Source organism: Platalea leucorodia (assembly GCF_965183815.1).
Source record: "Platalea leucorodia genome assembly, chromosome: 6".
Taxonomy (NCBI): domain Eukaryota; kingdom Metazoa; phylum Chordata; class Aves; order Pelecaniformes; family Threskiornithidae; genus Platalea; species Platalea leucorodia.
The window spans coordinates 29,934,457-29,951,008 of NC_138828.1; the positions used below are offsets into that span (position 1 = coordinate 29,934,457).

Below are 16,552 nucleotides of genomic sequence, written 5' to 3' on the forward strand. Positions count from 1 at the left end.
ATCCCATCTGGGCATGGAAACCTTGAAGAGCCCTATGGGATCACAACTTCTCCTGTTCTCCACCTGGTCCAAGAAACTGAGCTAAGATGACAACATTTCCTGAGCTAACTCAGAACTTGAGAGGGATGGAAGTCAAAGTGTCTCTCTTGGATGCCCCTCTGAATCCTACTAATCAAATTTCTTGCCTTAGACAGTCTTCCAGTTATTTTCCTCATTTAAAAGCATAACTGGCACTGCTCAGTGCTTATCTGGGTTTAGTTCCCTACCCGCATCGGGCTGGACGTCAGGGTGGTCTTTGCTGAGAACTCCGGTGTTGTCATCGCCAGCTGAGGTGGCACACATCACCTCAGCTCCCAGATGGGGAGCTCTTGCTCTCTTGCTAGACCTGAAGCCAGGGATGCGAGAGTGCATTTCACTGTGCCACTCACAGGATTTACATCTAGATGGAAAGGTCTGGAAAAAGGGGAGAAAGCTTACTCGCACTTGGCATCCCAAAATACTGGTATTAAGATCCAATGAGTAAGTAAGTTCCAACATTTGCTGGAGCAAAATAATAGGCAAGAGACTTTTCTTTTAAGTCAGCCAGCTTTTTTTTTTTTTTTTTCTTAATTTAAAATTTGGATGTTGCCTTCGATCTGTTACCGATCACGTATCAGGGTATACTTTTGGCTGCTTATCTTTTTTTCTCTGGGCACTTGTGCTACACATGTATTATTGTGCTCATCTGGGAATAAAACCATGTAAAAACATACTTTAAATTGGCAGTGGTTCCTTTTTCTTTGGCAGAATCGCTGTGGAGCAGCTGTGTGACAACCTGAGACGGGATCTGAGGAAAATGTGTTTTTGTGTTTTAGGAGTGGACTGTGCAGCTCTTCCAGCAGGAGTGTCCGTGGGGCTTCCCGTTGTACTTCCTCTGTGGATGGGGAATGTGTCGCAAGGGGGAAGCCTGACAAGGTGCCATTCATGGGCCACAGCAGGAGGGGGACCAAGAGCAAATCTTCCTTCTCCTTCCACATCGGACTGCTGTGTGGGCCAAGAGCACCTGAGAGGTACAGCCAAGAAATACAGCTGTCTGTCCCCCTGTTGATTTCACTAGCTGAGGGTTGTAGCCACAGTCAGTGTTTTTTCCCAGGGGTACAAGAAGGTATGATCATGTCTGAGGACACCAGTCACAGCCCTTACTAGGGACTGGACCTTGGTGTGGGAGTGGTGGATCCAAGCATCCTTGGGATTTTATTCGTAGGGATTTTTGCGAGAGTGTCCCACAGCTGCACCTCAGTGGTGGCTGTGCACAAAGTAGTGGTGCATGGGGCAGGGGGGGACGGCGACCTCTCCCCCTCCCCTGTGCCCACTCCTCTTGCATTGATGCCACCTGCCCTAGCTCTGGCTTTGATGACTGGTTTCTTGTTTGCTGGCTCTGTTGTATACGTACGTCTGCAAAGTACTTTTTGCAAGGCAGCCATGCTAAGAGCAGGCCGGTTGTGCAAACTGAGAGGCAAACTGTGTGTGTTTGTGTCAAGGGGTTGGCAGAGCACTTCTGAAGGAAGGGATGTGTTTTACTGTCCACGTCACACGGCTGTGTCCTCAGAGAGCCCTCTCGTCACCTGCCTACAGTAGGCAGGGCACACCTCTCCTGTCTTAAATCAGGACTTGCTAGATGGGGCTGTGGCTGGGTGGATTCAGGGCTGTTTCTGTGGGTGCCATTCTGGGGAGTCGGGACCTGCAGCGACATTGAGCCCCGTGGGCTCCAGCTCTTCCAGCAAACGCTGGCCCAGCATCAGCCCTCACCAGCCAGCTCTGCTCCAAACAGCTCCTGGTACGGCTGGCAGTCAGCTCACCCTGGGGTCAGCTGTCCACAGACAGACTGCACATCGACACCCCGTTGGGGAGAAGGGGATTTCATAGTATGGATGCATGGATATAGATTTAATAGTATGGATACAGGTATTATGTGCTGTGTAACCTCAGGGCCAGAGGACAGTCCCAGGCATGTTTAATTGACTGATAAAGCAGTGGCTGCTGTGGAGCTCACGAAGACTTAATTTCTGTTAAGTTGATATTATTACCAACTGAGCCATTTTGAAAGAGGAATCTTGCTTAAACCAAGTGTAATGTTATGTGACTATGCCACCAGACCCGAGAGGTTTTGCATTGTCTATGGAAGCTTAACACAAGGAAAAAATTTTTCACAGTGAGGGCGGTGAAACACTGGAACGGGTTGCCCAGAGAGGTGGTGGATGCCCCATCCCTGGAAACATTCAAGGCCAGGCTGGATGGGGCTCTGAGCAACCTGCTCTAGTTGAAGATGTCCCTGCCCATTGCAGGGGGGTTGGACTAGATGGCCTTTAAAGGTCCCCTCCATCCCAACGCATTCTGTGATTCTGTGATTAACGTTACCAGCTTCCTTGCAGAGGAGAAGGATGGGCACTCACTAAGATACACATCCAGGCCTTTGGTTGTTTCAAAGCCAATTTTCTCTGAAAGGCTTTTTTTTGTTGTTTGCAGTAAGAAGCCACAGGCACTGAAGCAGAGCATATGCACGCCGCAGTAATCCTGCTTCATACGTGGGGGAATTGTGTCTTGGACCATCCTGACGGGGGAGAAATCTGGTAAGTCCACTTCTTCGAGTTTTTGACCTAAAGGGGGGGCAGGGGCAAAAGGCAAGGGAGGAGATGACGTGGTCCCCTCCTTCTGCTGGGGCACCAGTGGTATCAGAGCAACGATGGTGTCTCCCGTGTAAATGGCAATCCCCAGCTTTAGCACTGGTGTTGCACGCAAACACAGTAAAATCATTCTCGGAGTGCACACTGGACCTTGTCTTTCCAGGCGTTTGCCAAACTCAATGAATATCAAAAGGATTCTGGATGAGAGTTTGAAACGAGAGCATGGGCTGTTGAAATGCATGACGAGGAAAAAAAAAAAACTGTGAGAAGAGTGTGAAAGAGGACTATTCCTGGCCTGAACAGAAGGTAAAAAGTCATAAAGTAGAAGATTAACAAAAATTACTGGAAAAGTGCTGTAGTATCCTGTGGTCAGAGGAAGGCAGGATTTGGCTGTAGCACAGAGAGAAGGGGCGTCCTCATTCTGTGTGCCAGATAAATACTTGGCTTCCTTGCTCAAACACTTCATCCTGGCCTCAGCCTGGTGGGCGCAATACGCATGTGTGCACACACACGTGCGCACAGCACGTGCAATGATACATAGTGTTTCCCGGTACAGAGAGTCCAGAGATGGCCCTTTTGCTCTAGGGATGTGGTGTCTGTGGTAGCTGTGGAAGAGTGGTTTGATGACAACGGAGCCTTGTTCCTGGGTCTTGGGGAGTCCTTTAATAGCTGGATTACAGGAAAACAGTAAAGTGGCAAAAATTTGCCCATGTACTACAGAATGAGGTTAAATATTGCTAAGAGTAAAGAGAGAATTGGTTGATTCTTAACTACAATTGGGAAGCAACCTGAGGAAAAATAATGATGGGGAGTGCCTGATCTGTAGAGTAGGGAATTATTTTGGTCTTTATTTAGAAAATTCAGGTCCACTTTGCTTCGTCGTTTGACATGTTATTAAGAAAATGAGGGACAGATCTATACTTTTGACGTGTATCAAGCATGCGTAAGCATGATATCCCATCTGGCTCTTGGGAGTTAAATTAGAGATTTCTTAGGAGAAAAAAGGCAACCTAACGTGAACAGTCCAGTCAGCACTCAGATCCAGTCATTGGGTTATTTGCTATGAAAAGAAACTGCTATCCTGATCTCAGTAATGTTACTCAGGCTGTTTGTTAAGTTTAAGAAGAGAGAGAAATAAAAAATAAACTGTTAGTCTTTCAAAAAAGAGGCTATCTATCTCAGCCCAAAGCAACCAGCAAGAGCACTGTCTAGAGGACAATTTGTTTCAAAGCGAAGGAACAGGGTTTGGGCTTGGAAGAGGTCATACAAGTGTGCAAGAATTGGTAAGAGCAGAGCAGCTAGAAGGTGATTTGATTAATTTTGAACTTGTAATCCTGAAAACCTACAAGGAGCTGGTGTCTGAACTCTATAGGTGCTTCAGTCTGTACTGTTAAAGGTGTCTTTGCAGCCTCTGAAGATCTGCAGTCCGTCGGCATCTTCCTCTCAACCAACTAAAGCGTTTCCTCACTTACTGCTAGGTCAGTGTGAGGCAGTAGGTGTGCTCTGAGAATGTCCTCACTTCCAAAGCACGAGGAGGTTTCTGTCTCCTTTCAAACCACTACTGGAAGTTACCACCATAATGTCCATTATTGCCTTCTAAAGGTGTGGGTTTACACCAACGCACTGCTCATCTTGATTTCTTTTTTTTTTTTTTTTTTTTAATTGGTGTGGAACATTTGAGGTCATAAAACCTTGTGTGACTACAGGACATCAGGATAAAACAGCAGGTAAGAAAGTGTTCTAATTACCAGGAAAAGTTTGATAATTCGGTGTTTGAGATACAGATCTATATAAATAAAAATTGCATAGGATTTAACTGGGTCTCAGTTGACAATGACTCTTTCTGACATTCACAATTAAAATTTTAAAGACAGACAGCTATAGTTTATCTTGTGTATCTTCTTCAAATGCAGAGTGAACACATTTCAAGGTGACTGTCACCATGCTTGACAGCTTGATCCAAAGTCTCTAATTTTAGCAGTCTTTGAGACACTCACTGTGCCTCATTTGCAGGGAGGAACCACCGATAACGGGGCGTATGGAGAAAGACCTGGCACTGGGGTCGGAGGCAGGTGCTGCGGTTGCGTCTCTTCTCCCTGAGGACGGAGCAGGACGATGGAGGCTGCTGTCAGGAGCGTTCTCCTGCTCAGGGTTGTCTTCTCATGACTAATCTGACTCTTATTAGGGTGGTTATTGTAATCTCCAACTATATTAAAACCACTGTTTTGACCTCCAAGGCTAGGGTAATTTATTGAAGGAAACCGAGGGGAGCTTTTCTCCAGAACCAATGGGGTTTATTGGAAGCACTCATTAGTGCCTTAATGCCATGGCTCTGATGAGAGGTGAGGCGAGTGCATAGAATGGAACCTGGAAACACAATCTTGTATCGGTCCCTTCTGTTGTGTCAGCAAATGCACACTGCCACTGGTCATGGTACCTGTAATTTATGAAAAACCTTTATTTTTCAATCATCTTTTCTGGGGGAAAAATGTTTAACTTGTCTTTTGAAAACATTAAATTATAAGCTGGCAAAAGGTTATACAGTGCATTTGAGAAATGTTTTCTTGTTAACTTAGTGCAATTTCTTCTGCTTGCCTAGGTATTTAAGCAGGAATTTCTTTTGGCACAGTTTCCTATTAAACCCTAGGCAGGAAGGGCAGTTATAACCTACTTCATAGGAAGACCTCAGGCCATATTCTCATCTCTTTCTTGAGGCTCAGGTGAAAACGGCAGTACCAGCTCCCTCCCGGCTGAGGTGCGTGGAGCTGCCTGAGAGGCCTGGAGGATCGTCACAACAGAACCACTGACCGACCTGGCCTCGTCGCATCGGAAACGCTGAGAGAAGGAGACACGTGCAGCGGCACGGCACCACCAGCTGCAGCGGTGAGTGACTTACAGCCATAGCAGCTACTTCAGAGCCAGACTCGTGACGACTACCCCAGTGTCCACTGTCAGCTGAGCTGTCGGTCGTTAAGAAGGCTTTACCATGTTACTTGTTGGATTGTAATGATGAAACGCGTTCATAAAACACAGAGACCCCAAATCCTCCGCGTGTCACCCGAGTACTTATTTCTGCTTCCCTTCTGAATTCATTCAAGTTTGGGTTCTAAGGGCCATTTGTAAAGGGGCAAAAAACTCTTACAGTCTTGCAGAGCTAGGGGATAGACAGACAGATTTCTGTTTTAACCAAGGAGCCTCAATCTCAGAAAGCTGTAGTAATATGTGGTAGAGACCATCTTCATCCACTGTAGATGAACCAGACCAAAATGTGTTAATCTTGTCAGATGCCAGAGAATCTAACAGTTTGTGCAGGTACTATGGTAGCTGCTGCTGCTTGTAAAATGGACATTTTGTATTGCAGAAGCTCTTAAATTACCTGTGAAACTGTTCTTAAAAAAAGCTAGGTTGAAAATTGTCATTCTTCCTTTTGAGTAATACATATAATGCTCTTGTCGTATTACAGTGAAACCTACTTTTATTTTTAAATCTGGTAGCAACTTCACTTTGGTTGAATTGTCATCTCTTGGTTCATTTCACTGCAATAAAAATGAGACTTTCGATCCAGAAATGAAAACAAGATTTCCAATTAGTAGCAAGTAACAGCCTCCTTTACTGATTACTTTAAAATAAGGACAAGGTATTTCAACTATTCACAAATATTTCTGACATCTTACAAAGTAACGTTAACAGAAAAAGATCATGATCGTATTTGAAGCAAAATAGTTTAAAAATGTTTACAAATGAATTGTTTTTTCCTTTTCAAAATGTTTCTTGATACAGTTTTACAGGAGACTATCTGTTTGGTCAAATAAACTTCTGCTATACATACTGTGCTTTGTCCTAGGGGACAAACTGGAAAAATATTTTCAAAACAGTGCTTTGTCAGAAACAGGCGTTTGGAATATGACCTCTAATGGTCTCGTGATTTTGTCTCTGTGGACTTTGTGCAAGGCTTAACATGAATTTTTTTTAATGATAGTTTTATGATATGAAGCTGACATTTATTTTACATTGTATTTAAGTATTTAAAAGATCTGAGACCTATTTCTTCTATATATACAGTTTTGAAGCTTTAAGGCTGCGCCACTAACAACATTTTATCAATCTTTTGTCATTTTCTTAAACGTTACAATTACTTTGTCAAATTTAGAATTGTTAGCAGTGATGATGGTTCCTTGTTTAAAAAATCCCAAACCAAACAGAAGAATTCCCCGGGAAACTGCACACCACATGCATGATACATAACTATAAAATTAGTCCAAAGTTCTGATAAATATTCAGTTCCAGCTAGAGCTAATAGTTGTTCTAGTTCTAAAGAATAAAATGTTTGTTATATACAGAAGGGCTGGATGGAATATGGACAGTTGACAAAGATCACCCAAGGCATTTCATGGTCTGAATTGTGCACAGAGCATTAATGCAGCTGCCCTTTTTGCTTACGCGCAGGCCCCTGCGTACCAGCCGTGGGAAGGGAACGTTCCCGGTGCTGTCAACGGGCTCAGTCTTACAAGACGCAAGTTACCTTCCCCAGGCTGCTCAGTCTTCAACTGGACCAGGAGTTTCTCGCGGGATTGAGAGCCCTTTAGGGCTTGCTCCTGAGCTAAATGCAAACTTGTACAGCGTTATCAGATGCCAGTTTACGTCAGGTAAGGGTTTGGTCTTTTGCCTTCAGCATATTACAACATGAAAAACGGCACCAGCATTTTTCAATGAGCACCATTAACTGACTTTGGTAACGTATCTATTGGCACGACCAGCGGGATCAAAGGATATGCTGAACTCCTGTCTTGTACAATAAGAAAGCACAGCTGCCAATTACCTTGCAACTAGAGTCTGTAAATATTAAAAACATAAATATGTTAATAACCATACACATATACACAAAACACAGCAGTAGCAACATTACAGGATGCAGTGCCTACTCTAGATAACTGCTTTTTGTTAATACAGATGCAACACCAAAATAAATGCTAGTTAATATGAAGCAAACCCTTCTTCAAAGGTCGGTGGCAGTACGCCAAAGTTCAGGTCCAGGCTTCCGCTAATCCGAGGTGACTCTGAAGCCAGACCCATCCCACTGTCTATCAAATCTAATCAATGAAAGAGTAGCACTATGGGAAGATAACGAATATCAGTTAACACTAAAACTTTCTGAGCTGGAGCTTTCTTTTGCCACCATTTGTAATTAATTCTCCCTTTCTCACAAGTGCTCTTTGTGTGAGCACTCACCAGGCTTAACAGGGGATAAAGTTACTACATGCAAAATATGATTTAAGGGGTAAGGATTAATAGAAAGAAACAGCACAAGATTGGAGTTCCTGAATCCTGGGAGGTGCTCGCCATGTTTTTAAGTGAAGTTTCAGTGAGATTGCCCTTAGCAGGTCACTATGAAGTTGTCACTCTCCAACTCTTTCTTCTTCTTTGTGCAGTTTTGTTTCAAAGCTTGGTAGGAATAGCATGAGAAGGGCTAGAGGAGATGACTGTGCTGGTCCATTGTCTCTGCTAATGCTCTTCAGAGCAGCGTCCTCTCCTCAAGATCACATCATCTAGCCCAATATCCCCAGTTCTTCCTTTCCCTTTCTCCCCTTTGAAAATAACCTGGGAAGACAAATAGAACAATTTGAGTGCAAAAATAAAGTAAAATGAAAGAAGCTTCGGTTGCAAGAGGTCTCAACAGCAAGGAAGCAAAAGCATAAGAAAGCTCAGGCAATCGTAACTGACTCACAAAAGCCTGTTTATTCTGCTCAGAATTATGGCTGTCTTTTTCTATTTCTGATCCTCTCCCTTCTTCACCTTGGCAGGATCTTTGTGAAGAACCAGCAGTTCAGGACAGTGTTGCTCCAGCTGCTGAGGTGAGATAACTTCCACGTAAGAGAATCTTGGACACTTTCATCTCTGCACTGTTTTCATTGTCCCTCATGACAAACACATAAAATCCTCTGTATTCTGAAAAACGTTGTCTAATGGAGCCTTCCATTGCTAAAGCACCTTGCAGCTGCCTTACTGATGGGAACTAGAAACACCCATCTTATATTTAACAAATTCTGGCTCCTGCAGACTTGCGGTAAGCTATAGATAAATCCATCAAATTTGCTGGCTCCTCGCAAAATGGCGGCAGAACTTTGGGCATGGATTGAAGCAGGTCATTAGCAAGCCAGCTTTAGCCTGAGTAGGAAAATTCAACACATATAAAGCTTGACTAGAAGGACTGGAGCATAAATCAGATGATACGCAGAATGGCCAGCTGACTTTAAGAAACACTTACCATAAATCAGTATTGCTCACCTGTGCTACTGCTGTAGATTCAGAAGCCTGAACTGTTTAATATGGTCAGTGTTTTTGACCATGGCTTAAAAATTATTCGAAGCCTACAGCAAAACTTTGCGAGACTCGGCTGTTATCATTGAGCTGGAAAGAGTTAATACAGATCATAGATCAGAAATTCAGCTGTGTAGTTAAAAATAACTTGGATGCTTGCTGAAAGCACACTTTCAAATCAGGAGTAGGAACAGAGGAGGTCAGAGAAACTCTGTGTTGAACATACTGCATTATTTTTTTAGAAAAAATTTAGAAAGTTTTTTTATTCAACTCTGTGTTGAATAAATTAATTATTTTTTTAAGAAATAATTTACACAGAGCTAATTCATTAGAAAGTGTGACGAAGGGTTCTGGTCTCCATTCATATTCTCCTCAGGTTTCCAGTAGGCCCCCCTTAAATCACTAGTGTTTAGTTGCTTTTGGTTTTTAATTAGCTAGAAAATAAAGCTGCCATATTTCTTCCTAGTTTCTCTGTGGCAGAGGCCTTCCCTGATTACCTAGAGTTTTCTCTCATTCCCTGGTCCTTGGAATAAATGTCACAGTGGGTCAGGTCAGCAGCCCAGGCTCCCCGTGCTGGCTGGAAAAGATCCCAAACGCGACGGTTGCGTAAGGTGCCGTGAGGCAGCTCTGGTGCGTGGGCCAGCCATGGGTTACGCCTGGCGAGCCACGCTGACAGCTACTGCCGCGGTGGTCGAGAGAGGCAGGGGACAGTGCAAGGGGGGACTGCCGGTCGTGTTTGCCCTCTCTAAAATGCATTTGCTTTTCTGCCAGACAATATGTCAGTAATCCACACTTATTTAATGAACTGCTCTATCTGAGGATTACAAGAAGCATTAAACTTGGTGGAAAAGGGTAAGAATGTGGCAAATATATTGTTCACCTGCAATAGAATTCCACATCCTCAGTTTGATGTTCATTTACAGCTAACAGAAGGTCAGGTGTCTCTGTTACTTTTGCTGAGGTGAAGTTTTCAGAAAATTAACTGCAGTAATTCCAGCCTTAATATTAATTTTAGAACCATACACTGTGTGTGTGTTGTAGCCTGCTCCCACCATGAACATTATGATGTGTGACCTTTTTTTAGACCACCTGATATAAATCAGAGCAAAACAGGCCCTGAAGCACACAAGGCCCTTCTTCAGATCTGAAATAGAAACTACCTTCAAAGCTAAGCAGAGGTTGAAGAAAAATGCTGAGCTTTTGATATATCAGTTTATCACCCAATGTTTCTAAGGTTTCCAGGTATTAACAGATTCTCCATGGCGCCTCAGACAGCTTCTTTTGGTTGCGCTAAACCATTTTGTGTTATTGGCATAGTTAGGTCATCATTTCCCTCCTTGTCCAGATCAGCTGCAGATGTGCTGAAGAGCATAAAACCATGTGAGACAGCACAGGTAACCTCCCTGCATTATCAAAAATGACTTCTTTTCAGTATCTTTGCCCTGGTTTAGCCAGTTACTAATCCACAGGGGATGATTCTTCCTATTTCATGGCACTGTATTATTTAAAGCATTGTTCATGAGAAATCCTGATCCAGGCTTTTTGGAAATCCATGTACAGTATGCCATTGTTCATTAAACTGCTCTTTCCTACATGGCAATTCCCTGAAAACAGGCTCTACAAGGTAGCTCAGTCCAGGCTCTTTTGTAGTTTCCTACGTGTCTATTGCTGTAGGTGGGATTTTTTTGCAAAAAACTAATTTGACAAAACGCACAAGTTCTCTCTTATCCTTAATGTGATTCCATTGGCAGGGATCAAAGAAGTAAAACACAGGCTGAAAATGGACCCAGAAGACAAACAGTCCAGTGCTACACCATCTAAGTGTCTTCAGCTTCTCACGCAAAAAAACCAGAAGGCAGCAGATGCATTGGTACTTACACTCTTGATGCCTAGTCCTCGTAAAGTTATGTGTGTCTGTCTCCAGCCGTGGCCACCATTTCTTCCCCAAACAGCTGGTCCGTGAGCGCCGTTTTTCCTTACAAAGACTTGGAGGGCACCAGAATGCAGTCCAGGCACCTTATGCCTGAAGGACAGGCACAAGTCGCCGGCCTGAGCCATGTGACCCAACGGCAGGATAAGATGCGCGGCTCTTCCTTCTTTGCCTTTGGGGTCGGAGATGGTAAGATACTGTCCCCCTGCAAAAGAAAAAGCAGTTAGGTTTGGGGTTTTTTTTAATTCTACTACGTTGCAGGACCAAATGCACAAGAGTCATTAAAAAGTCAAAAATAAAAAAGGGCTCCACAAGGTCCAGTGAGTCTTAAATAAGGCATAGAGCTGCTGGAACGTGAACCAGAACTGATGGATCTGCCTCCTGCAGGGTAAGATTTACAGTGCTGGTCTTCTGTTTACATTACTGCAGGTTAGGTCTTGCCCACCTAATTTCTTTTTTACAAAGCAAGTACTACCTTTTTTGGAAATGAGAATTTCACGTATTCCTTCATTTCTGACAACCCCTTGATGACTGCGTGATTTTAAACACACGGTGACACCAAAACTACTGCGTACATTTATGCTCCTTGTAAGCTGCAGTTTTTTGCTGTTGGATAGATGGATGAGAAGGCCAGCGTAAATGTTAGCGTGTAACTGAGCTACGGTTCTCTCCCTTTCCTTTTGTTTGGGAACGGTGTTAACAGGTGTAAGTCTCAAAGCGTGTACATTAGCAAACATGGATAGCCTTTTTATTTAACCATAATTTAAACTCTTAATCTGGCTTAGATAGAGAAGGCTAGAAAGAGTAATGATTTCCAAATGGCTGTTAACTTGGTACACTCCCTGAAGTCTTCTCTAACAGTAGTAAGTTGTCAGTGAACATACATACTTAATTATTAACTTAATTAACTTAATTAACTTATATTATTAACTTAATGTTATCTCTGATCACGTATGAAGTAAAGGTGCCTTCATAAAAACACCTCGAACATGAAAAGCAGAGGATCTCGGGTATGGCAACATTCATTAAACCTAAAAAAACCCACAAAACCAAAAAACAAACCCCTTTCCTACAGGCACTCAAAACGAGACTTCACATCTTGGAGAAAACCCACACCTGTATTTTTTCTTTGTACTTCTCATGAAAACTTTTGCAAAGTGGATGATAACTTTAAAATTTGAAATTACCAAAGGGAGGAGGGTTCACTTTTAAAAAATAAAGATTTAAAAAAAAAATTTTACCTTACTGTGAACCTAAGAATCTTTTTTTTAAAATGAGATCAGATTTTTTAAACTTTTTTTATCAAAAAATGCAAGCGTAATGAACTTACTTAAGGTAAAGGTGGCATTTAGGCTCCTTAGTTGAAACCAATGATGTAGAAATATTGGGGGTTTGTAATATTGTTGCATACACGGTCTTTACTTAATTATAGAATAGAAAAATATTTTTCATTTAAATTGTCACCCTGCTGCTGCTCAACCAGAGCTTTATTTTTTTGAAAGCTTCTTTCTGAAAGCCACAATGATTTCCCTCAAAAGCTGTGAGTTTTAATGACGATGTACCAGGGCTCATCACACACCTAAAAGGAAAGCCAACCTTGTCTCCAATTCACTACTTGTACATAGGTTTTTAAGTTCTTTGCTTTGTTAAAGCTCATTGAGACCAAAGTATTATGCTGCTGTCTGGGGCCCCAGATCTGCATTTGGGCATGAAGTGGGATCCATTTGTCTATGGAGCTGTTAAAGTTTTTTGGGTTGTTTTGTTTTTGTTTTTGTTTCTTTAATGCACTGTTTTCGCATCAAGGTCACTAACTGCTAAAATAAGCGTAATAGAGTTTAAATAACTGCACCTGTTTGTTGCAAATACAATTATAACACTATAAAAGTACTGACCTGCCTCTGTTTCAGATAGTTACAGTGACTGAATCCAATCAATAGGAAACAGATTTAGGTAAGCACAAAGCCACCGTAGCGGTAGGCAAGCCCCTGCAGGAAAAGGTCCCCTCAAATCAGCATTTTCTGCATGCAAGATAAGCTTATAAGGCTTCAGCACGGCACCTTTCAAAATGCAGATTCTGATAAACCAATAAATAGCAAACTTTGAAAGGTGAAAGCAAACACTCGGGAACAAGCTGTGAAAATAAATCCTTGCAGCAAGGTATTCCAGACGGGAGGAAGTGGGTGGGTGACTTCAAGGGACTAGTTTTAACAGGTTATGTCAACAGCAGCAGAACATACACAGGAAACAAAAAGCTGTGGTTGTCCTGACTGGAAAGCAACACAGGAGGGAAAAAAAAAAAAAAAAAAAAGGCCAGTTAAAAATCATAGTTCTGGAACTTATATGTATTAACAACAATTTTTGAGTACAGATAATGAATATGCCGTGAGTGACTTACTTTCTCAGAGCGTTTTTAAATCCATTGTTTCAAAAAGACGTTTGAATTCTGTGTGATCTTTTTTTAAAATGCCAGTCTGCAAGCAGGAGAGCGCTACCTGTGTTCTCATCTGCAGGAGGAAGGAGCTCTGCTGTCGGAGTCATTCACCAGCCTTTTTAAGTGCCGTGAGGAGCACACAAAATACCAGAGCCTGCCTGCGGGTGGGGAGGGGGCCTGCCCGGGAAGTGAAGACAGCACTTCCACCGCGCCTGCTGAACAGCCCGGGGAAGGTGCCAGGTCACCCGCTGCGGCGGCAAATGACCGTCTCATCAGTGGCAGCGTAAGGGCAGACATCTGTGGTGAGGTGGGGCATAAGGAACGTGGCTCTCGGTGCCCTCACCCTCCCTCAACGTAACCTATAACATCTCACCGCCCGAGAGCGCGTTTTCTTCCCAAGTCTGCCATCCCCTCGCATAATGTAAGCATTGTGCACTTCAAAGGCTGCTCTTCTGGGGATGAAGTAATCCCGGCATTGCGGGGAGCCGGAGATGTGTGCCTAATCCCCAGCCCGCTGGGGGAAGGGTGCGCAGGCAAGGACGGCCAGCCTCTCTGTGCCGCGCAGGCAAGGACGGCCAGCCTCTCTGTGCCGCGCAGGCAAGGACGGCCAGCCTCTCTGTGCCGCGCAGTGAAGGCAGCAGGGGACAAACTGCAGCTCGCTTCCAGCAGCGTGGGTGTGCGAGTGGGAGGGGTTGCTGCGTTGGCTGACCACCCGCGCCGATGCCACTCTGCAAGTGGCTCGTACATGCTCCCCTGTAACATTCATTGCGAGGGCACTTTTTACCGTCTCGACCATACCCATTTTCAGAAGTCTCTGCCTATGAGCGCCTAACTTGTCTTCCTTCCAGTTACTTAACAGTTTTCCTATATACAGGTTGCTGTAACTTAGAGCAGAATTCCATAAAATCAAACGGAGAGGTTAACTTAGAACATTATATTTGGCAGCAGAACAAAGACTACTTCCATCACTTTCTATAATTTTACTAGTAATATAGAAATAAGTGTGTTTGCATGGTGGTTTGAAAAATAAACTTTGTTTCACCATAAATAAAAGTTGTTCTTGTGTCTACATTTTTCTTCTTTCTGATTCTTTTAAGACAGATAACCTTTTACTGAATACGTTTACTACTCCCTCAAAGACATTCCTATTGTACAGATAGCAGCCATGATAAAAGTCCAAATTCTCAATTGCTTTTTCACGTTGGGAATCCTCGGTTTTGATTTTTATACACATAAGAGGCGTGGGTGTGAAATATATCCCGGAACTAAAGGGAACAGAAGCTGTGTAAATTCAGCGTAACGCGAGAACTGTCATCAGCCTCAAGCCTGGGTGGTTCTTCAACCACAGGATGCGATCGTACGCAGGCATCCTACCTGACGCATCTCTCACTGGTTCCCAGTGCAAGTCATCATCTCTGTCCTTCATCCACCCGCACAGCCCGCTATCAAAATTACAGCTGTGTACCAGCACACCTAGGCAAAACAGAGCAGAAGGTGGTCAAAAAAAACAAAAAGTGATTTTGATTGTTGCGGTTGGGGAACTACAGCCGTTTCCCTTGTGGCTGGCACTAGTAAGTAAATATGAAAATTAAATGCAGCAGAAGGAGCACTAGAAAAAGAATCTACAAAAATAGCAAAACAATAAAAAGGATGGTAGTGTTATTCTTAACAATTCACACTATTTTTGTGCTAAATCTGTTAGGAAATAAAACTATACGGGTTCCCTTATGTGGTGGGGTTTTTCCTTTTTACAAAGCATAGTTTAAACAAGGGGCATAAGACATAGGAGTCTTGTAAAAATGTATAAAAACCCAAGAAATGTCAAAAAATCCTGAACCCTAGGCCCCGAACAGGAGACGTGATCTTTACCTGGGTCATCGTTTGCTTCAAATTCATCGGCGGTAATCCCTCTTTCAATTTCAAGTATTTCAAACAGATTATTGCTCACTCCCGGCTGGCGTGGAACTGCGAGAAAAGTAGTTTTTCAGAAATGAGCGAGATAAAGGTAGTTAGTGACCTACTTCCTTATCTTTAATAAAAACCAGCAGAGCAGCTCTGGGCATTGTGCTTTTCTTGGAGAATTCAATATAGTTAATTATATTTGACAGGAAGATGCATAAACTTTATGCCGATGTGATTTGTGATGTATGTTGTAACATTTATCTGAGCAGTGTAAAAGATGATTCCAAATCCGCTAAAGGCTCTTCAAATGAAAGCTCCTTTTTAACCAGGGAGGGGGAAAAAAAATAGGTTTAACCTTGAAGCACGCTATTCCCCTCCAAATGCACTTTTAAAGATAGTGGTTTCTCAATAAAATAAAGCCACGTTGAAGCCCTTGCTCAAACTTTCTGATCCACTCACCTTCCACAGATGTTCGCAGGGGAATCTCAACAGGAGGCAGTGGTACTTGGAAGAGGCCGCACAGGCACCTAAGCTTTGAAACACAGCTGAAGGTAGATCCACCTGGCTGCAAAGGGTTAGAGCTCCCTCAACCATTACCAGCATTGTACTGAGCTGAGGAGGAGGAGCTCTAGCGGAACCTGGAATTCAACTGTAATTATACTTTTTGCTTTCCAACAAAGTCTGTCCTTCAGCTGCTGTTCTCAGCTGCAAGGAGAAGGAACACTCTCGGTGATTAACGGGCCCAGAGGTTATTAGACATTCAGCAGCCAAGACAACGTGGAATTTAAGAGGTCTTTGCGGGAACGATGGCTGCCCAAGTCAGGTGGCTACAAAGACTTTGACTTACTTCTGAAAGCGCTGTGCCAGTCTGTGTAAGTCTCCAGAAATAACACACCCATATCGCGCCTGATGGAGAGCTGTCAGCTAGAGATAAACAGATTGCACTGGATAGAGCTGTCTTGGAAATTCCTCTTTTAGAGGCAGGTCTAGCACATAATTAATAACAGTAGCAATGTGTTTCAGACATGTCCACTTCTGACACCTACGGTATTTGTAAGGGCCTTATCTATTAAAAACTTGACACCTTTTCCATTTGCAGTGCTCAAATAAGTATCTTAATGTCTCTACAGGCTTCTTAGGCAAGCGAGAACAAGAAGAATTGGGGTGATTTACAGTTCTAAACTGAAATACAGGACCGTTGTTTGCAGGAAATCAAACCAAAGGTAAGAAGGACCTTCTTTTGCACTAGGACAACATGTAAATAGCACTGCTGCAAGAGGACAGCCAGAAGACAGAGGAAAACCTATA

At 43.2% G+C, this 16,552-nt stretch overlaps 2 protein-coding genes across 15 annotated transcripts in view; one reads left to right on the forward strand and one right to left on the reverse strand.

Annotated features, from left to right (window-relative positions):
* The window catches only part of TBCK (TBC1 domain containing kinase), a 158,008-nt gene extending 146,997 nt beyond the window's left edge, over nucleotides 1-11,011 (forward strand). For 11 of the 14 annotated variants that reach the window (XM_082316533.1, XM_082316531.1, XM_082316530.1 and 8 more), the window contains 8 exons: nucleotides 855-1,049; nucleotides 2,506-2,609; nucleotides 2,827-2,969; nucleotides 4,345-4,390; nucleotides 4,677-5,546; nucleotides 7,110-7,309; nucleotides 8,465-8,515; nucleotides 10,733-10,925. The gene's annotated coding sequence lies outside the window, so the exon portion shown is untranslated. The other 3 variants (XM_082316526.1, XM_082316528.1, XM_082316532.1) reach the window with 3 other exon arrangements.
* NPNT (nephronectin) overlaps nucleotides 8,166-16,552 on the reverse strand; it is a gene marked incomplete at both ends in the record, with an annotated part of 52,228 nt that continues 43,841 nt past the window's right edge. Inside the window, 4 exons of the mRNA XM_082316535.1 lie at nucleotides 8,166-8,261; nucleotides 10,860-11,116; nucleotides 14,717-14,815; nucleotides 15,212-15,307. Coding sequence (XP_082172661.1) covers nucleotides 8,166-8,261; nucleotides 10,860-11,116; nucleotides 14,717-14,815; nucleotides 15,212-15,307 — 548 coding nt within the window. The remainder of the gene's footprint in view (nucleotides 8,262-10,859; nucleotides 11,117-14,716; nucleotides 14,816-15,211; nucleotides 15,308-16,552) is intronic.